Source organism: Macaca fascicularis, chromosome 3 (assembly GCF_037993035.2).
Source record: "Macaca fascicularis isolate 582-1 chromosome 3, T2T-MFA8v1.1".
Classification (NCBI taxonomy): domain Eukaryota; kingdom Metazoa; phylum Chordata; class Mammalia; order Primates; family Cercopithecidae; genus Macaca; species Macaca fascicularis.
The window spans coordinates 159,193,602-159,215,517 of NC_088377.1; the positions used below are offsets into that span (position 1 = coordinate 159,193,602).

The following is a 21,916-nucleotide window of genomic DNA, read 5'->3' on the forward strand; positions in this document are numbered from 1 at the left end:
TTCATGAAGTTTTTCTGCTTTAGACCTTTTCTGGGCTGACACTTACTGCCCAGGATCCTCTTCCACTATTGCCATGGAAGCCAAATGTTCCACTGGTGGCAGAGCCACCTCTTCCTCATATCACGCAACCAGCTGCTTCCCACTTTCACTGGACCTCACCCAGGCTTGCTCCTCCCTTCCCTGAGAAAGATCAGGCTAGAGCTGGCCCTCTGCTACCAGGGTTGTGGGATGTCTTAGACACATAACCATCACTTACAACCTTATTTTTATGGGAAAGTAGCGAATTTATTTTGGGAATGGATGGAGAATAACTAGGCTCTCCTAGTGATGATTCTCAATGACTGGCACGGCACATTTTGGAGTGAATGAAAAACAGGTAGAAGAATCTGTCAAGGATCCCATCCAGGACATTCAGAGTCCTAATTTTAAAGGAGCACTCAGATCAAGATGATGGAACTCCAGCATTTTTTCTAATGTAATAATTATTCATAGTCACTGAATTATTATAATACGAGGTTTCAAATAACCTAACAAAAAATTGCAACTTATGGTTAAGAGAAATGTTTAAGTTAATGCAAAAAATTCAACAATTACAATAAATTACTAGCGATTCAAAACTCAATTGGGTTGAATATTTCCTCTATTAAATCAAGGGTGGAGATTTAAAATGTACTTGTATTATTTTTAACAACAAAAGTATTTAAAAATAACATCGTTTTAAAAAACAGAAACAGAAACAGAATCCTGATCTAAAGTCTTCACTACATGTGGTTTTCTGCATAAGGGTTTTAACACATGCATTTTAGATATTTGCATAAATAGTAATGACTGGTACTGCAATGCTTAATCAATAGGCTAATAACCTAGGCTAATAAACTATGATTACATGCATGAGTAGGCAGAAAGGCTAGTTTCAACTCCGTGGGTCTCACCATTTAATTGCTGGAGATGCTGGGTAAATTACTTTGAGTCTTTGTTTATTTACCTGTAAAATGTAACTTGTATGGGGTATCTATCTCACAGAAAGATAAAATGAGATTATCCATATATTTAGAACAGAGGTTGGTGTATAATAAATGCTCAATAAAAAGTTAACTATTCAAAAGCAACTATCATCAGAGTGAACAGACAACCTACAGGACGGGATAACATTTTTGCAATCTATCCATCTGACAAAGGTCTCATACCCAGAGTCTACAAGGAACTTAAACAAATTTACAAGAAAACAAACAAACCCATTAAAAAGTGGGCAAAGGACACGAAGAGACAATTCTCAAAAGGACATGCATGTGGTCAACAAACACATGAAAAAAAGCTCAACATCACTGATCATTAGAGAAATGCAAATCAAAACCACAATGAGATACCATCTCACGCCAGTCACAGTGGTGATTATTAAAAAGTCCAGAGGCAACAGATGCTGGCAAGGTTGTGGGAAAAAAGGAACGCTTTTACACTGTAGGTGGAAGTGTAAATTAGTCCAATCACTGTGGGAGAGTGTCACAAATCGTCATTTATTTTTAGAGGCAGAAATATCATTTGACCCAGCAATCCCATTACTGGGTATACACCCAAAGGAATATAAATCCTTCTATTATAAAGATACATGCATACGTATGTTCGCTGCAGGACTATGGATAATAGCAAAGGCATGGAATCAATCTAAATGCCCATCAATGATAGACTGGATAAAGAAAATGTGGTACATACACACCAAGGAATACTAAGCAACGATAGAAAGGAATGAGATCATGTTCTTTGCAGGGACATGAATGGAGCTGGAAGCCATAATCCTCTGCAAACTAATGCAGCAACAGAAAACCAAACACTCCATGTTCTCACTTATAAGTGGGAGCTGAATGATGAGAACACATGAACACATGGTGGAGTGGGAGGAACAACACACACTGGGGCCTCTCACAGTGGGGGTTGCGGGGAGGGAGAGCATCAGGAAGAATCGCTAATTGATGCTGGGCTTAATACCTAGGTGATAGGATGATCTGTGTAGCAAATCACCATCGCACATGTTTATTTAATAAACCTGCACAAGTACCCCGGAACATAAGATAAAAGTTGAAGGTAAACAAAGTCAACTATTACTACATTTGTATATCTACTGTACAGATTTCCAACAATTCAACACACATCAATGTGCCTGTAGTTATTTGTGGAACTGGGAAGCTATGCCATTCTCTGGCTCAAATTTCCCCAGTGGCTTCCTATCCACTTGGAGTAAAATTAAAATTTTTTGCCATATTCCTGCATGATCTAGTTTCTGATCATTTCCCAGACTTCACTGTCAACCTAGATACATTTGTATCTGTGGTTCCCTGTACCTCAAACACCCTCCACAAGGTGACTCCCTTCACTTCATTTGTTTTTCAGTCCAAATGTCACTATAGTAAGATCTTTCCTGATAACTCCATCTAAAAATAGTGCTTTCTGCCTCCGCTTCCACCCACTCTTTATCTCCTTGTCTGCTTTATTTTACCTCACACTTGTGTTAGTGCTGGTCATCACATTACATATGCATTTATTCATTTGATTTTTTTAAAATCTGCCTTCCTTACCACTAGAAGGCAAACTCTATAAGGCCAGGGCTCTATCCTCAGTTTCTAAAGCATTACCTGCATTTAAGAGGCTCTCAATAAACAGCTGTGAAACAATGGAAATAACAGGACACAAAAATGCATAACACAGGGCCTATGCTCTTAAGGGGCTTATAATTGTTTATGGAAGAGAAAACATTCACAACCACTATGATATATTGTTGTCTCAGTCACTTTAAATTTTGCAGTGACTGCTGAAATAAGTGATACATTTTTATTGTATTCATTCAAGAGTTAATCGTTGGATTAAAAAAGCCTTTTATGTACACTCACTGAATTCAGAACAGAATTAACAACAGGGTTTGGTCTCTGATTTGCTGTTAACTGGTAGTAAAACTATGTCTTATGTAAAAGGGGGCACACATATAAGTGTACTTGGAATATTTTACATATAATGTGACTAGCAGACATTTCATTTTCCAGATTTGCTAGTCAATGCTAATTTGCAGTTATGTTTTATCATCTTAATTGATGAAGGAAAAGCCCTGGGTCAGAACCTTGCCTTGTATGGAGAAGCTGAGAATGGGGAAGAGGAGAGGAGGGAGTGGTTCTACCAGCTGATTCTACAGAAAGCCTGAGGCTAACATTCCTGAAAACCAGTTGATCACACCCTTCCACCTTCATGTAAACCAAGTAATGATATAGATCTCCTTCCTATCACAGGCATACTTTGATGCTTTTAGGAAGGGGGACAAAGAGTAAAGCAAAGAAGTCAAAGTATCAGATTCAGGAGAATCCACCTTTTCCACATTGTGAGGCTTTGAATGTTTCTCTGCTACTGGGGCTGCTGGTACAGCCACAGTTAATCCTAACTTTGAGCCTGGCTAAATGATCAATGGAATGGTTTTGAATACTTCTTTTCATAAGGAGTGAAAACAAAGGCATCAATTCACAGTCTATGGAAACAACTTTTGTCAAGGGTCATAATTTCAACTCATTTATTTAAAAAGGTCATCTAAATTAAGGCAGCAAGCAAAATTATTTTTTGATGTTTTATACCGGTAGTATTAGTTTTAGATAGATCTCGTACACATCAGAGACTTGCACAATTCTGGTTTCATCACTTATTAGATGTATGACTTTGAGCATTTTACCTCTCTCTGTTCAGTTTCTCCATGTATAAAATGGATGAAATTATCTCATAGGGATGTTTTGAAGGATAAATAAAATAAATCATAACAGCACTTGGCATATTGCATGGCATGTAATAAGTATGTAATGAATGCAAAGCATTACATTTATCCATTTTACATTTATAATTTGCTACTTTCTTTTGATGATCATATTCTTCTTCTTCCTTTCAGTAATAGACCACCTGGTTTTAGGTGGGTGCACGATTGCCCAGGAAAAGGTTCCACTTCCCAGCTAGGCAGCGACAGGTGTCTTAAGTTCTGTTGAATGGGATGTGGGCAGGAATGACACGTGCAACTCCCCTGAAAGGAAAGGCTTGCCCTCCAGGCTGTCTCCTTCCAGCTAGGAAGTGGGAGTGGAAGTGGTGACTACCTTTGACCCAGCAACACAAACAACATCCCAGGGAAGAGTGGAACAGGGAGAAAGGGTGCTGAGATCCTGGGGAGGTCACCCTGCCACTTCTCCCTCCCCAGGCCTCTCACCTGCTGGGACTTACATGTTTGAGAAAAATAAACTTCTATCCCGTTTAAGCTGTAATTATTTGGTTTCTGTTAAAGTGGCCAAATTAACGTTCTCACTAATGCTAGCATCTTTACTCAATTTTAAGTCATAAAAGTTTATAGTAAGACATCTTAATATTTGTGGTCATTCCCTTCCATACTGATCATCATTTACTTGACATCAAGTCCTTGTTAAAGGAAGACAACCTGCTCCTGCCCAAATTATAACACTTCACAGGTCACAGGTGGCCTCTGGATCCAGGCAATAGATACCCGGATGACAGTGACAGACATCCAGACTATGTATTTGGCAGGCTGACAGGGAGGGGGCTGGTGGGGAAGGCAATGGTGTCAGAGCACAGGGCGGGTTTGGAGGGCTTGCACTCCTCCTTTAAACATCAAAACGGGCCACCCAGTTTTCCAGTGGCAGGGATGGGAAACACAGGCCTCCACTCAACAGTGTGCACCTACCAGCCTGAGGTAGTTCTGCATCATCTGGAGAGGGATCATGGAGGCATAAGTCACACTACTGAGGCAGCCTTCTTGAGGACCTGTAGGAAAGGACAGATAAAGAAGAAAAATGGGCACTCCTTTATTAAATATAAATGATCAAAATACAACAGAATCTATCATAAAAGAGAAGTGTGTTTTTTGACTTATGTAGGCAGAGCTGACATTTGGCCAGGAGGCACCAATGTGCCTTTCTGTTGTGAAAATATTGTCACACTTTGTTCTGGCTGATAAACTGCCACTGCTCCTGACCTCCCGAGAGCTCCCAGCTGCTCCTTCCCCCACCCCCTGGGATGCCCGCCTACCTCCCAGCAACCACAGCCAGGGCCTCCAGATCCCAGTCCCAACACTGTGCCCAGTATCTGCTGATTGCTGGGCTCAATGTTTTACAGTTCATAAGTAAAAGTTATCATAGATCATTGCAATCTCAGAAAGCTTTGGCCTTGGCCTGCATTAGGTCGACTGGCGATACTCTGCCACCCCTCCCCCCAAGTTCTGCCATTCTCTCAATACATTGTTTGGGCCTAAAGCAATTTTCTGGGGTGGCCTTACACTTTTCTTTAAACTTCAATAAGTCCAGTTCAAGTAATAAAATAAATATTTATTAATTAAGATTGAATTTTCAGACTCCATTCCCAAGTATGGGAAATACATGATGAACTCCATAGCTGTTTAGCATCAAGGGCTGAGAAATTGAGTATTCCTATACCACGTAGCAGTAGCATGACCTTAGGCAAGAATATCAATCTCTCAGAGCCTCCATTTCCTTGGATATAAAATAGGGATAAGCAGAAATGCGTACCTCATTGGGTTATGAGAATTAAATGATTTGATACTTATGCTATAAACAACAGGGTCTAGTACATAGTAGGTGCCCACTAAACATCAGCCTGTACCAGTTTAATAATCATATTAAGCATTATTAGGCACAATAAAAAAAGACATTTCTCTTTTAACACAGTCTCTGTCACTCTCTTCTCAGCATGCCAGTTTGGCCTCTGGTTTATTTCCAATGAGTGATGCAATCAGAATGACAGGAATCAATGATCCAGACAGACATCACCATGGGTGTCAAGAACATAGCTTTTGAATTTTCCTCCCCTTAATCAAACATTTCAAAAAACATCTAATTACCTAGTGGTGGAAGTCACATGTGCGTGGCTAGAAGACATGGGATGAAACTTGAAGATTTAAGAACTGGTGCTCTGAGGCAGCCATGAAGCAAACACTCTTTAAACGTTACCTTAGTTAGGGACATCCTTACCTGACAAAAGCACAGTGATGTGCTCTGCCTTATTCTTCCTCATAAAGTCCCACGGGGACTGCGTGAAGCTCTGACCCACTGACCATGGCACATTTCCTAGTTCCAAAAAATGAAATAAAATGTCAAGGGCAGCTTATGAGTGATTTTTCTCACAAGGGTAAAACGTATGTTCTCCTCTGTGAGAACCCGAAGGAATCCAGAGCTTACACTGTCAAAGGCACATACGGAACACATACAGGGCCACACAAGGGGTTAGCTCCCTAATGAAATTCTTGTTGAAGATTGAAAGGAAGGCTTTCAACCTACAGACTTCTCCAAAGCAGCCCATAGGAGGGATTCAGGGAGAGATCTAGAAAGCAAATATATCCACTCAAATATTTCCAGGGTTAAGCTCTTAAGAACAAAGCTGACCATAATCTAAAACTGTTTCAGGGTTCTTCCAATGCTTGTTTCTCAAAGCTTAAGCACTTTGGGTGAGATATCAGATCATTTATGATCTGGTCCCTGATCCCCTTTCCAGCAAATTTTTAGATTCCAGAAAAAAAAAAAAGTAGATAATTTCAGGTGCTCAGAATAAGGCAGGCCCTCTCCCATTGCGGGCCCTCTGCTCACTCTTGTTCCGAAAGGGTGCCACTCCATAGGTATCTTCCCTAGGGGGTGATTGGTAATACGTATTTGTTTTCTTCTCTAACTTCCACAGATGAATTCCTAAATATCTATTCTCAGCATGCCTCCAATATACATGCACACCCACCTGTAATTCTGCTTATCTGCTGACCTGAAGTTCCTTTCATGTAGCTTAGGGTATGAATCCAGCAAACTCACTTACATACACACAATAATAACACTAATAATTACCAGTTATGAAGTGGTTACAGCAAGGCACTAAATTATGCCCTTTATCCACAGAACTCAATGATTTTTGGATGTGAAGTGTTACTAGGGTGCTCGATACCTCTGAGACAAGCACGAACACTGCAATAATCAAGCCTTAGCATGCACTGTTCACAGAAGTAAACTTATCTGCTGGCAGTGAATATCCATCTGCCTTTGTCAGTTTCTACATTAGCTGAACAAAGGCTGATGGAGGGCCATTTCCTTCAATACACAGTTGACTGACTTTGTTTATCAGACCCCGGGCCAGAACCATATTTTGAGTAATACTTCATGTGTGGACAAAATGTGTTCCTAAGAACTGAATCATCTCTTAATGCAATTTTAAGTACATTATAACAATTCTATAATTTTTTTTTTTTTTTAAAGAGACAGGGTCTCACTTTGTGGCTCAGGCTGGAGTGCAGTGGCTGCATGATAGCTCACTGCTGCCTCAAACTCCTGGGCTCAAGGGATCTTCCCACCTTAGTCTCCGAGTAGCTGGGACTACAGGTGCATGTGACCGCACCAAGCTAATTAAAAAAAATTGTTTTGTAAATATGAGGTCTCACTATGTTGCCCATGCTGGTCTTGAACCCTTGGGCTCAAGTGATCCTTCTGCCTCATCCTCCCAAAGCACTGGGATTACAGGTATAAGCCACCATGCCTAGTCAATAATAGTAATTTTAATGATCATACCAAAGATCCATGAAATCAAGTTGTCATGAATACTATTCTCTAAAAACTAGTAACACGTTTTGAAAGTAAATAAACATATATGGGTAAACAGAATAAAACACTTTCTGATATAATAATCTGACAGATAAATAGCAACGGTAAAACGCCCACCTTTCCCTCAACCTTGGACCATTCTTTTCCAGTATGGTGCTGTTGAAAGTACACAAGCTTTTCTATCAGACAGAATATGATCTGAATCCTGTCTGCTTTGCTCACTGGTTCTGTGCCCTCAAGCAAGTCATCTTGTACAGAGTTATCAGTAAAATGACACCATTGAAAGGACCATTTATAAAGCACCCAACACAGTCCTTGCAAAGGAGCAGGTTTCCCATAGATGGTAGTTCTCCTGGACCAAGAAGAAAGGAACTAATCAGGGACAACTAATATTTACAGAGAACTTACTATGCTCAGCAGAAAGCAAATCTCCTAAGTTCTTTGGAATATGTTTTGTGCTGTCTATCAAATTGAAATAACCAGTTATCACCCTGATTCATCCCATGTGGAAGCAATGAATATATCTTTATTAAAGTGCTTCTTTCAAGTCTAGACTTCATCAGAAAACCTGTCCTGGAGGTAAGGTACTAATGCACTATAGTGCTCCTGGGTCAACCCGAGAACAAATTTTGAGCTGTGTTCATTACTTGTGCAAAAGCAAGCAGCTGTGGGGTGTTCAGTTTCTTGCATTTATCTAGAATAGCAAGTGCAATCACAAAGCCTCATCAAGGGCTTTCATGTTTTTTACTCTTTCAGTATTATTTGAGGTATAAAAGCATTTTTATATTAACAGGCAACATTACATAATGGCTACATTGTGAATACTCAAGTTTTTCATCACTGGCAGCTGCCACAATAAGCTTTGAATGTGCTTAATCAATGAACTAAGAATCAGGTTATGAAACCCATAAACATAAATAAACCCAGAAATTTCACTTTCTCTTCGTCATAAGACTGCTGATACCTAGCGTGATGGATCGTATGCTTGTTGCACTGAGGCCGATGTTGGAATTGGTGGTGTTATTGCAAGTCACGTCTTCCAGACTCCACCATCCATCAGAAGAGATTGCTTGGAAATGATTTGTCAGAGCTTGACTCACTGCTTTTGAAAAATCATCCCATGATGTCTGTTTGCGGATATTTAAAGCACATATTGTGTTTTCGCATTCCAAGTCATCAGAACCATAGTTGCTTGGTTCAATCTCACCCACTGAAATCCTTAAGGGTATTTTAAGAGCATCTGGTAGAAGAGTAAAAGAATTAGGAGTTAAAAAAATCCGGACAGAAAAAAAATGCAAAACTATTATATAAAATAAGCAGATACAAACATATAAAAATACAAACCAAAGGATAGCTATTTTACTCCATTAAATAACATTATATTGAACATTCTTACACCAGAGTAAACTTTTGTCTTCCAATCTCTTCAGTTTCTTTGGAAGCATGCTGCATGAACTGTCTCTTTCCTTGCATCTTTGGCTTTTTCTATTTCATTAACTCTTTCCCATCAGCAAGATTGTCAAGTTTTTAAAAAAATATCTGAAATAACTATAACCCTCCCTTGACCCTGAGTTCTCTATATTCTCCTTTCCTTCTTAGATAATGTCATGGATGAGGCAGGCTATAGTTGGACAGGTTGGGATGCTTAGGATAGTAACTGAGAACCTTGGGTTGAGCCCCAGGGTCAGCGTCAGCCTCCTATAGTTGGGTATTCTTGTAAATTGCCTTGATCTCTCTGTACCCCAATTTCTTCCATAAAATGGAGGGAATGTACATTGAGTTGGTATGAAGAATAAATGAACTTACTTTTGTAATAGATTTTATATATTCTTATATGGTAAATACCAGTAAGTATTTGATAAATGGTTAACAGGGTAGTACGAATGAACTTCTGAAAAGCTCTTTTCAATTTCTCTGACTGAGGCTCCAGCGCAGTGGGTAGCACCCCCATGTACTTCTGTTCTCATGGCTGAATTGTATACTGAGTTACGTGTGTTTGTTTCCAAATGTTCTATATTCAGTGAACTGATGACTACAGTTAGTGAATTAAATATTCCATAAATTGATGAAATATGAGTTACCGTTCCTGTGAAAACTAAGTTGAATTCTTTAGAGACAGTTTAGGAACTGCTAAAAAATGTTATCTAATGAGGTATAAATGGGACAACTATATGAAATGAGAAAGGGTTTAATAATCTCTGGACAGATATCACCTTTAGTTTGCTTCATAAATGTGTTTAAGCAGTCAAACACTAGAAATCATAGACGATGAATTAAAGGTATGTTTTTTTAAACAAGAGTATGTGAAATTTTAATTAGCAGAACCCACACTAAAGACTTCTATCTAAACGTTGGTTAAAAAAATTACTTTGTATGCTTTACAATTAAAATGTTTTAAAACAACACGTGTTTATATGATTCTCTTCTTAAACTGGATTTTTCCATTAACTAACCACCTGCTGGATTACTTTATTTTCCATTTGCTGACTCTCAGTCATCTTACTTATCCACAGTACCTGACACAAGTGATCTCTCTTTTCTCCTTGGTATAATCCTCCTGGATCTCCATACCCATAGATGGTAGTTCTCCTGGAAGGAGGTAGTACCTCCTTGGTCGCTCTTTAATGTTGTTCCTTTATTGTTCCCTTCACCTTTTCCAGACTTCTTAACGATAGTGTGTTTCGGGGCTCCTTTCTCTATTTACTTTGTGCATGTTCATTCCCTTAGTGATCTCATCCAGTTCCATGAGTTTAAATATTACTGATAGACTGCTGACCTTCACATTTATTCATCAGCTCTCACTCGTCTCGGGAATTCCTGCTGATTCGACATCTCCACACAGATACCCTAAAAAACATCTCAAATTCCTGCAACCAAATCTGAACTCCCCAACTTCATGAGCAAAATCTGTTTCACCCACAGCCTTTCCCCTAACAAGTACTGGCAACTCCATCACGCCAGTTGCTCAGACTGAACACCCTGAATTATCTATGAATCTCTTCCCTCTCTTAAACTTCACATTCAATCCATGAGGAAGTTCTGTTGACTCTACCTTCAACTGTATCCAGAACCCAAGTCCTTCTCACCACCTCATCTGCTACAGTCCTACATTGAGCTACCACAATTGTCTCTCACCTGGAATACTACATTCATGTACTAACAGGTGTTCCTGATTTGTCTGTGACTTCCTATAGTTGATTCTCAACAAAGCAGCCAGTGCTACTGTTAAAATGTGCATCAGATCCCATCTCTCCTACAGTCAAACACTGCAATGGCTACCTTAAGTTCTTACAATGGCCTACACGTTCCAACAAGATCAGGCCCCACTTCACCCTGTAACTGCTCTCCTGCACTCAAACACTGAAATGGCTAGGGCTCTGACCTGTCTTCCTGCTTCTCTTTCCTTTTAACCCAGTCACCCTGCCCTCCTTGCAGTTCCTCAGACACAACAGGAATGCTGCTACCTCAGGCCTCTGTCCAACTGGTGCTAAAGCTCCTACCTTAGATATCCACATAGCTGCCCTGTTCACTTCCTTCAAGCCTTGGCTTCAATGTCTCATCAGTGAGGCAAACTTGGCCACCATTTTAAAAGCTAAAACCCACCCTTACAATCTCCATCCCCCCTTAGTCTTTTCCATAGCATATCTCACCACCTCACAAAGCCAAAAAATAAATTTTTCTTATGTTTATTGTTCATTTTATCTCTTAATGTTAGACTATAAGCTTCAGGATGAGAACAATCTTCTTAAAAATTCTGACTTACATCAAGTGGCTAAGATAGTGACTGGCACAAAGAGCAGCTCAATAAAAGCATGTGTTCAATGAATTAATAAAAAGGGGTTTATTCAATGGATGAAGAAAACTATTCTACCGGAGATTTCTCCACTGCCTTTCCATATTATTCTCTGCTTAAAATAATCAGCTTCTGTCTACATAACTGCATGAAACTTGTCTCTGTTAGCAGTAACTTCCTATTTGCCAAATGCAACGGACTCTTTTTATTCCTTACAGTCTAGGGAATGTGATACTATTAAATTACTTCTTCCTGTTAGAAAGGTCTCCTAACTTGAATCCAATTACGCCATTGTTTTCTTTTCTTTTTTTTTTTTTTTTTTTTGAGACGGGGTCTTTCTCTGTCACCCAGGCTAGAGGGCAGTGGTGCCATCTTCTCTCACTGCAGCCTTGACTTCCCTGGCTCAGGTAATCCTCCTGCCTCAGTCCCCATGGAGTAGAGAACAGATGGGACTACAGGCGCATGCCACCATTCCTAGCTAATTTTTTTTTTTTTTTTGTATTTTTTGAAGAGATGGGGTTTTGCCATGTTGCCCAGACTGGTCTTGAACTCCTGGTCTCAAGCAATCCTCCTGCCTCACCTCCCTAAATGCTGGGATTACAGGTGTGAGCCACGATGCCTGACCATACACCATTGTTTTTTGGCTCTTTTCCTTCCTATTTCCCAATCTTCTTTTAGAGTCATTTAAAAAAATCTTCTCTGACCTGAAGATAGGGGTTTCTCTGGGCTTGGCCTTCAGTTCACTTCTCCCCTCACCCTATACATCATTCCTGTCTCACAGCACACCTATCACTTGAACCATGACACTGTTCCTCCAGCCCTGTTCCTCCCTTGCTTGTTCAGGCCTCCTTCCCTCTTACTAGGTACCAGTCATGCTCCCCATCTATGGTACCCTGTGTGTCAAGATAATTATTTCCCCATTACCTACCTCTTATGTCCTCACTTGCAATCATTCAATTGTTCATTCAGGTCCATGGGATTGCCTCAAAACTTACAGGGAGGATTGAATCAAAAGGAATACAAGGCCTTTTATGACCTGACTCTAGACTTTCCACACTCATCTCCCTCCTCTCCCCAGCACTGCAGATATAGCTAAATATCTCTAAAGACTCCAAAGCATGTCCCCTTCAGTGCCTCCAGATATGCTGCTAGTTCACCTGGAATGTCTCTATTTTCCACTCTTTCTTGGCTCAGCCCTTCAATTTTCACTTAAATCTTCCATGGGGAAGCTCTTACCTCCCTTATGCATATTTTTACACGTTGCCTCATTTAGTGGTACTTATGACAAATATAGGCTTGGAGTTGTATTTTTAAACTTTTTACACAGATGGTTTTATATTATGTGTCCTTTATAACTGACTTCACTCAACATTTTTTTTAATGTATTTAAGGTGATTTATACAGATAAAATTTATTTTTAAGTGCTACTTGGTACCTTTAAGATATGAATTTTCTAGAGTTTATTCTATTTAACCATTCCCTAATATATTTCACTTTAGAATGCTTTCGGTTTTCTAGTATTACACACAATGCTGCAACACACATTTTCATATGTCTCCTGGTACACACATGCAAGAGTGCTTCTAGCTATGTGCTTAGGCGAGGAGTAGTTTGTTGAACAAATGAAAATAATTGTGCATCTTTGTTCTTCTTTGACACATTCTGTTCTTCACTTTCTTTCTTTCTTTTTTTTTTTTTTTTTTTTGAGATGGAGTCTCGCTCTGTCACCCAGGCTGGAGTACAGTGTGGCATCATCTTGGCTCACTGTAACCTCTGCATCCCAGGTTCAAGCAATTCTCCTGCCTCAGCCTCCTGAGTAGCTGGGATTACAGGCATACGCCACCACGCCCAGATAATTTTGTATTTTTTAGTAAAGATGGGGTTTCTTTATGTTGGTCAGGCTGGTCTGGAACTCCCAACCTCAGGTGATCCGCCTACCTCAGCCTCCCAAAGGGCTGGGATTACAGATGTGAGCCATCGCACCCGGCCCCACTTACTTTCTATAGTTCATTTACATTCACAGCTTTTATCATCAGCCTTATGGAAGTAATCATAATCTAAATGCATATCCTGTCTTTTTTACTTCTCTGATTGTCAGGATTGGAATCTTAGAAAGACTTTAAGAAACGATCCACTCTTTTGCACTCAGGTATACGAATAATTGTTAACCCTACTAACAGGCGAGCAGACTGAGGTGAGAGAAGGCTAAGCACCTTGCCTGACATTACACAGACCTCTGGGAGCTGGGATTCAGACGCCCTTTCCCTTAAATCAGACTACCTAATGTCCAGTCTTCCACAGGATGTACACCTGCAAAGCCTGCCAACATGTCCGAGATAGAAATTATACTCAGGTCTCCCATACCAGTCTTCTATTTCATAAAGTCCTCCTTAATCCTCAGTTTTAGGATTTCTCATCTCTCTCCTCATTATATACCATTTCCCTCTCTTCCACCCTGGTCCAACTGAGGACTCATCATTAAAACTCTTTGATGCTTGATCTGTTTCCAGACTCTCTATAGGTTGATGTGTCCCACAAAGAGCTGCCTACGAAATTCCAAAACACCGTTTGTATCATATTATGCACTATCAAGAATCTCATTGACTTATCTTTGTCATATAAGGTCAAAACTACTGAAATGAGCATTAAACTGCCCAAAACATCAATTGCGCTGTCTCATCCTTCCAATTTCCCACCTCTAATCACACTTCTATCCCAGCCATGCCAATATGCTTCATATTTTTCACATCTAAGATATCACAGCTATATCTACTTATTCAATTTTTAAATGTTTAATATCAAAATGTGGAATATAATTAAATGATAGCATTTACATTCCATAATAAAATTTTAGCCCAACAGAAAGTTTTCCATGTTTGTTGTTAGGGTAGCATCAGCTTATAATAAGAGAACTATTTTAGAGAAATCCTATATAAGATACTCTTTCAGACACTGAGCAGTGATTCAAAAGTTTAAGGTCCTGAAAGCTAGACTTTAATGATAAATAAAGCCTTCTGTCAACGAAAAAAAAAAAAAAAAACCACTCAGGTTTAAAGAGAATTTCTATGATTCTCTTTTATCTTTTTATATTAAAGTTTACTTACACAGTTTGCATATATACTTCCTAGCCATTGTGAAATTTTCTTCACAAAATAAAAGTATATGAAGGTATGTATTAAGTTGAAGATAAAAACATTATTTAAGTTTTTAAAAATCTGCTTATCCTAAAACTGAATTACTGATACAGCTGGCTGACTGGATGGATAGAGTGATAATCTTAATATAAGAGGTCATAATGTTTCGTAAGGTCTATACTCCACACTCACAAACCCACAAGTGAGCCTTTATAAAATATGCTGAGGAGCATATACTCTTGGAGCTGAAAGGGACCCAAAAGATCAACAATTATCTTCACAGAAAAGTAGGCAACCAGGTGCTGGGAGACAACCAACTTGCCTGCCTCATACAATCAACTGATGCAGAGTACACAGCTGGGATTTCTCATATCCTGCCAGTCTAATGTCTAGAAAGACAATCTAAATCAGAAGAAAAATGCAATAAATATTTAGATTGCTCTCCTAGGTCAGTAAAATACAAGGAGAAGCCCGCATCACTTGAGTAGCAATTAGTTCTGCAAAAAGTCATTCTACATGGAACAATAATTATCAGACTTACAGTCAGTATTTTTGCCATAGTTGGGGCTCCAAAAAGGTTAAAAAGGAGATGCAAAAACTGTAAATAGTTTTTCCCATTGTACCAGAGGCCCCAGCAGCAGAGGGGAAAGATAAACAATAAGCTCTGAACATCACTCACTCAGATTCTCCAGCAAATGCTTGCAGTCATCAGTGGCAACATCATGCACAGTCCGATTGCACTTGTCTCTCCTTTCTGGCTCAAGCCCTCCGTGTCTACACAAGATTTCTAGGCAGTTCTGTAAAGACAAGAGCTCGATTACCTCCAAGTCCAAATGAATTAACTTGAGTGCAAAACCCAAAGGAAAAGCCAGTTGCCTATACAATCAAATCAAGAATTCACAGCTATAAATCTTATTCCAATTCCATCAACCCCAATATACAGATTAATCTTAGATTAAACTAAACAATGTCTAGAAATGCAAAGCAAAGAGTGCTTATTTAAATGCAAATGATAGGATCATAACACTGTTCCACAGAACAGCTTCTTAGGTTTCAAGAAAAAAAATAGCTTGGTAATCACTCAATCTGCAGATTGAAATTAAAAACAAAATTAATTTCAGCAGACATTCTCCTTCTATGGTAATTTGGCAATTTAAAGAAGACTTTTGCTATAACAGGATGTACTTTGCTGTCTTCTAGACTATAAACTGCTTTCCTGGTAATATAAGTGCAGGGTTCTAATTTTAAAAACTCTAAGAGTCCTCATAAGCATATTTGTATTTGAGATGTTACCCTGCCATATTTTATGTGAAAAATATGCACATCATGCTGATTGAGATTTTAGAAAAACATTCCCTATAGATATTGAAGTGATGCTCCCTTTCCTTTTCAGCTTTTTCTTCTTCTGTGTTGCTTAAGGAAATCTCCATTCAAAAAGTAGAATTATGAACTGAAAAGTCTTAGTCCTCCATATTTTTTCAAATGCAAAGTAGACAATATATATACATACATTTTCTAATAAATAATCACATGGCAAGGTATTACATCAGGATATTTACCAAGGAACTCTCCTATATCAATGTTTACCACTTGATGATTTGTTTGCTAATTTCTCACAAGGCTAAGGAGAAAAATGAATAGACCAGAAAGCATGAAAAGGAACTAATAACCAAAACAAGCAATGACCTGCCCATCACTCCCCTAAACACACACACACACACGCACACACACCCACTCGGAGGCATGGGGCTGTCTTGCAGTTCTAACAACATATTAAATCAAGTCATCTTGAATAGCTTTTTCTTATCTTTCTGTAGCATACCCTTTCATCCACTTTTAAAATATACTTTTTTGTCTTCTAATATAAAATATTTTTATAAGAAATACAATATCCGGCTGGGTGTGGTGGCTCATGTGTGTAATCCCAGCACTTTGGGAGGCCGGGGCAGGTGGATCACTTGAGGTCAGGAGTTTGAGACCAGCCTGGCCTGGCCAACATGGTGAAACCCCATCCTACTAAAAATACAAAAATTAGCCGGACATGGTGGTGGGCGCCTGTAATCCCAGCTACTCCGGAGGCTGAGGCAGGAGAATTGCTTGAACACGGGAGGCGGAGGTTGCAGTGAGCCAAGATCATGCCACTGCATTCCAGCCTGGGTGACAAAGCAAGACTCTGTCTCACAAAAAAAAAAAAAAAAAAAGAAATATAATATTCACATAGAAAAGTACACAGAAGTGGACAACTTGAAGCATTATCACAAAGCAAACATATTTGTGGAAGGAGCACTTTGGAAGCCCCTTTTGTACTCCATCTCAACAATTAACTCCTCTCTCCCCCGCAGAGGCAACTACTATCTGATTTCTAATTTTAGAGATTGGTTTGGCCTATTTGTGAACTCTATATAAATGGAATCATACTGTATGTAGGTGCATTCTTTCATTCAATATAATGTCTCTAAGATTCATCCATGTGTTGGGAGTAGTCAGAATTTGTCTTCATTAAAAAATGATAACTATGTGGGATTCCATTATATTCCATTGTGGTATACCACAATTTACTCATCCATTCTCTTGTTGATGAACATTGGTGTTCTGCTATAAACATTCTAGTACATGTCCTGTGGTGGACACGTGTTGGGTATTTGGTATATGGTAGGGCTGGACTGCTGTGCACAGGGCATGCACATGTTCTACGTTAGTCCATACTGCAAAGAGCTTTCAAAAGTGCCTACACCAATGTGCACTTCCACAAGGAGTATACATGACTTCCGGTTGCTTCATGTTGCCTCTGAAACATACTTTTAAACGCCATAATGAGTTCGCTAGAAAGTACAGTGAGTCCCCAAGGGCCAGAAAAAAAAAAAACAAAGAGTAAGCAGAAACCACCAATTTAGTGAAACTTTAACAGGAAGCCAGTGCTGCTCTGAGGGTAAAGCTGACAGAGAGAACCTTCTTGGATGTTGGAAAGATGGGAAACTAGGCCTTGGGTTTCCTGAGTAAAGAAAATCTGCCTGCTTGCAAAGGGAAGCAACTAGGACATTTGTTTCTCCCTGCCTGACCCTGTTCAGGTTGGAGGAATCTCTCTAAAACTTGCCATTTAAGTCCGGCAGTCTGTACAATTATTATGTGGCCATTAAAAAAGTAAATCTTAAAGAAAAGTCTGGAAGTCTGACTTTCATAGGTCTACAGTTCAGATTTAAGAAATCGCTAAGAAATTAACAGAAAACAAAGTCAGATAAATAAATGTCAATTCATATCAATTTGTTGTTACTAATTTGGACAAAATGAGTAAAAATAAGATAATGTTGATTGAGAAATGAACTCTAATTAGAAACTTAACTAGAAAGCAATCTGAGAACTAAACTTAGTGAATTCTCAAGATGATAAGTGATAAAAATCACGCATTTATTTTGCAAGTTGGAACTTGCAGTAAATGTAGGTAAGAGCCACAGCTGACCTGGATGAATCCTGCCAACCAAAATGACTGTATCTACCACTGTTGCAGAATCATTTAACATTTTCTTGCTTTCATTTCCCTATCTGTATTTCAAGTATCTATATCTCATAAGGTTAACGTGACTTAAATGAAAGAGGCACACAAAGTTCTCATATTCATGGCCTGTACTAAACTCCCAGTAGTTATTAGTAGCTATTATTATTACTATAATCAACATCACCATCACCAGCTAGAAAACAGTCCAAATATCCAGTTAACTGGTGAGGTATCATAGCACATCAACAAATGTCACTAATCTCAAGACAATTTAAGTACTGTTACTTCAAATTACAAACAGAAATGATAAAAGGTGTAACACAAGTTTGCAATATTCCTGAACTGCCTGACCCTGTTCTTTTATAGTCTTTTATTTCTGACCTTCAAAGTAGGTGATTTCTAATTTTTCTTACATTCAGGTAGGTCAGGGGGCCAGACCATAAGCAGTGACTTTCTCTTTAAGGAAGCATGAATGTCAGTCCCCATGAGGGTAGCGCATAGCCAAACACTACTACAAGTGTAAATTCTGCAGCATGTGCTGGCTGCATAGGGAACTCAAAGAAAGTGAAAACTTTGGCCCCACTGACACTTAACAACAACAGCTACAACAACTATTTGAGCACATACTAAGTTCCAGGCACATACCACACTTTGCAAGTATTCAATGTTCGTTTAGCCCTCACAACAACTTTATAAGCAGGGCACAAAGCCCCTTTGGGCCAGGGACTATTACATGGGCTGAGGGTCCTGATGGTGAATAAGGTAGAGGAATTCCATGTCTCAGGGAGGAATGCAAAGTGACCTGATACACTCAGAAAAGGGGCTGGTGAAGCAATGAGTACAGTTTTACTTTATGGAGGAGCAGGAAGAGGTAAAGAGGGAGAGAAGTATCTATACTCTCTCCTTGTTGAATGGGATTGTGTGAAGAGGACAAATGCTGTGATTCCAGTCTCTGCTTCTGGAAATAGAGTCCCAGGGGCCCTAAACTGGGCAGGATGTCCTACCCAAGTGATACGGAGACAGGGCTCTAGATGGATGAGTTTAAGCTAAATTCCTATTAGGATATAGAGACATCTGCTATAACAGAGACTTTTTAAAGAAGTAGCTTAGGCCTCAGCTTTCACGTGCACTCACATTCCACTTGCTGGAACTCAAATATTTGGCCATAGTTCCCTGCAATCGAGACTGGAGAATGCTGTCTTTATGCTGGGTGCCCATGGGTCCAGCTGAAACAGAGGGATCCATGATTATGGACCAGGGACAGAGGAGAGGTTGAGGGGTGAGGGAACTGCCAGGCTCCTTTCAGCAGAGCTGAGAAGCAAGGTACCAGCGTCCAGGAAATTCAGTAGCAACCCCGAGTCCAGAGAGCTAGAGATAAAAATCAAAGTCAGAGCAGGGAGCCAGGAGTTTGAGAGTGAGCAGAGAGAAAGAAAGTGAAAAAAGTTTGCAAATATACATCGAAAGCCCAGCTCAAGTGCTGAGAACAACCTTGGGGTGTACCTGCTGCTTTACAGGGCTGGGGAGATGGAAGCTGTTAATGTGGGAAATAATGACATGAGCAAGAAGGTAGTTAGGTGTGCATGGCCAAAGATGAAGGTGGCTGCTGTCAGCTGTAAAGGGTTGAGTGCTATGCACTTTGCATGCTTTTCTGTAGGCATGAGGATGTGTTTGGGAAGGAAAGCGCCATGTTCAGCTCTGTTCTGCAAACCAATTGTTGTAATGAAAGATTACATTGGAAAGGAAGAGAGTGACAGCAAGGAGACCAGTTAAGAAAAAGAAAGCAGTCCATTCTCTTACTGACTCAGCAAACATTTAGCACTTTTGGGTCACAGACTCTGCTGGACACAGTATATAGAAGGATTAAAAAGTAACTGTTCAGAGGAGATGGAGAGGCAGCGAGGCATGCAAACAATTACAATGAAGTACATGCTCTCTAAGCAAAGTGTGGAGAGGTATCCTGGGAACACCTAACTCCAAGAAGCCAAGACAAGCTGAAATGTTTTCCAGGCAGAGAGGGGTCAAGACAGGAAAAGAGGCCATTTGAGGTAATGGGAGCAGCAGATACAAAGACAGGGAGGGGAGCGAGCACAGGATGTTTGCACATTGACCAGTATGCGTGGTCAAAGCCTAGCACGCACAAGGGAAGGAGACAGAAGTGTGCCTAGGGGAACAGACCAAGGCCAGATCAGGAAGGGACTTGACTGTTATGATAGGCATCCCTGCCCTGGAAGTGATAGAGGCTTAGGAAGACATGAAGCAGGTAATTACAGCACCATGTTCACCTGTTAGAAAGGCCCCTCACATGGCAATGTAAGGGAAGCAGAGAGACCGAACATGATGAGACCACGGCAGTATCGTGAATGTGACCAGACAGCAGATGATGAGGGCTCCCTAAGGACAGTGCTGACAAGACTATGGAGGAGACAAGGTATTCAAAATTTATTCATAAAAGAGTAAATTTAGAGTTGTGTTGATCATTTGAGTTCTTTCAGTTAGGAAGATGGAACAAGTAAACAAATGCCAGGTGATGCTATTGGAGTAAGAGAGAAGAAGCAAGAATTGCAGCAGATTGGCTAAGAAGCATAAACATTTGGGCCCAAGAATGTGCTAGAAGAGCTATCTGGTGGAAGCAAAAGTGAATGTGGTCCCCAAACTGCAGGATTACCCTACAGTTGTTTAAACTGGAACACATTAGAGAGTGAAAGGAGGCACTGTTAATTACACTGGGATGACAGGCATAAACAGGGTTGTACTGAGCAAACTGGAAAGTTTGTTCCCCTGATTATCAAGGAAAGGACCTGCCTAGACAGACTCAGAAAATGCTTAAGTAGGGCTAGAGATGAGATTTTAGAATCTGTATAGATTATATTCTGCGGATCAACAAGATCATTCAAGTGAGAAAGTTCAGAGTGATGAGAAAAAGGATCAAAACCCAGATCCATGAAAGGTGTTGGTGGGAAACACTGGACAACTCATGTCTTGGAGGAGAGGTGGAGCATGACCCTGGGCAGCCAAGTTTACATTCCCTTTAGGGTTCTGTCATTCATTGCTGTCCAAAGTAAGAAAGGATTCAGTACTCTTCACTGAATATTATAGGGAATGAGTATAGAAAGGCATTTTCCAGAATATTTTTTTCTAAAAATTAAAAGAAAAAAGGAAATAATCATAATCAAAAGCATTACAACAGTGTTCAAAGAACAGATTTCTATTTATCATGATTAAAATCTAGTTCCAATGACTTCGTGCCTTTGCAGGCACCTCATCTAATTTTCTCTTTTCTAAAGTAGCTACCCAACTCCATGCAACAATGAATAACTTGAGCGACTCCTATTATCTTGTTCTTGTATCCAATTCCTAGGAAGAAGGAATCCAAATATTGGGGCATCATGTGGACCTTTGCACATACCTCATGGAGACCTCTTGGAGGACCGAGGTGGCTGCTACAGTGTGAGTACAAACGTCTGATCCTCATGTGGCTAAAAGCTTAACAATGCATCAGGCAGATCGCAATCCTAACACATAAAAATGATCTAAAGTGGGTAACAAGAGGGCTACTACCTGACCAGAGGGCAGTGGGCCTAACCAGACATGACCTCTAGGATGCTGGAGATGAATGTCTGGAGGACAACTAAAAAGGCAGATATGGAGATACGGGTTTGGGACTAGTTACTGCAGGAGTCACAGCTGATTCCTGAAAGACTGGATAAGCTCTTAGAAAACAGGAGTAGGCAGCTGAGAATAAAACTTGGGAGTTGCTTAGAGTTAAAACACACACACACACACACACACACCCCCCAAAAAACAAAAAGCAGAAAAACAAATAGAAAGCCTGGTCAGCAAAGTTGGAGGGGAAGTGAGAAAAGGACAGTGGTCTGGA

General features: G+C 39.9%; 1 protein-coding gene across 11 annotated transcripts in view; it reads right to left on the minus strand.

Annotated features, from left to right (window-relative positions):
- Positions 1 to 21,916, minus strand: part of CTTNBP2 (cortactin binding protein 2) — a 162,836-nt gene that overhangs the window by 41,161 nt on the left and 99,759 nt on the right. For 9 of the 11 annotated variants that reach the window (XR_012432814.1, XM_065542501.1, XM_005550602.4 and 6 more), the window contains 4 exons: positions 15,226 to 15,343; positions 8,584 to 8,859; positions 6,015 to 6,110; positions 4,712 to 4,791 (listed from right to left, as the gene is read on the minus strand). Coding sequence is in view for 8 of the 11 variants with exons in the window: in XM_065542501.1 (XP_065398573.1) it covers positions 4,712 to 4,791; positions 6,015 to 6,110; positions 8,584 to 8,859; positions 15,226 to 15,343 (570 nt within the window). In the remaining 3 variants the exon portion in view is untranslated. Of the gene's footprint in view, positions 1 to 4,711; positions 4,792 to 6,014; positions 6,111 to 7,736; positions 7,972 to 8,583; positions 8,860 to 15,225; positions 15,344 to 21,916 lie in introns of all 11 variants that reach the window. The other 2 variants (XR_012432816.1, XR_012432815.1) reach the window with 1 other exon arrangement.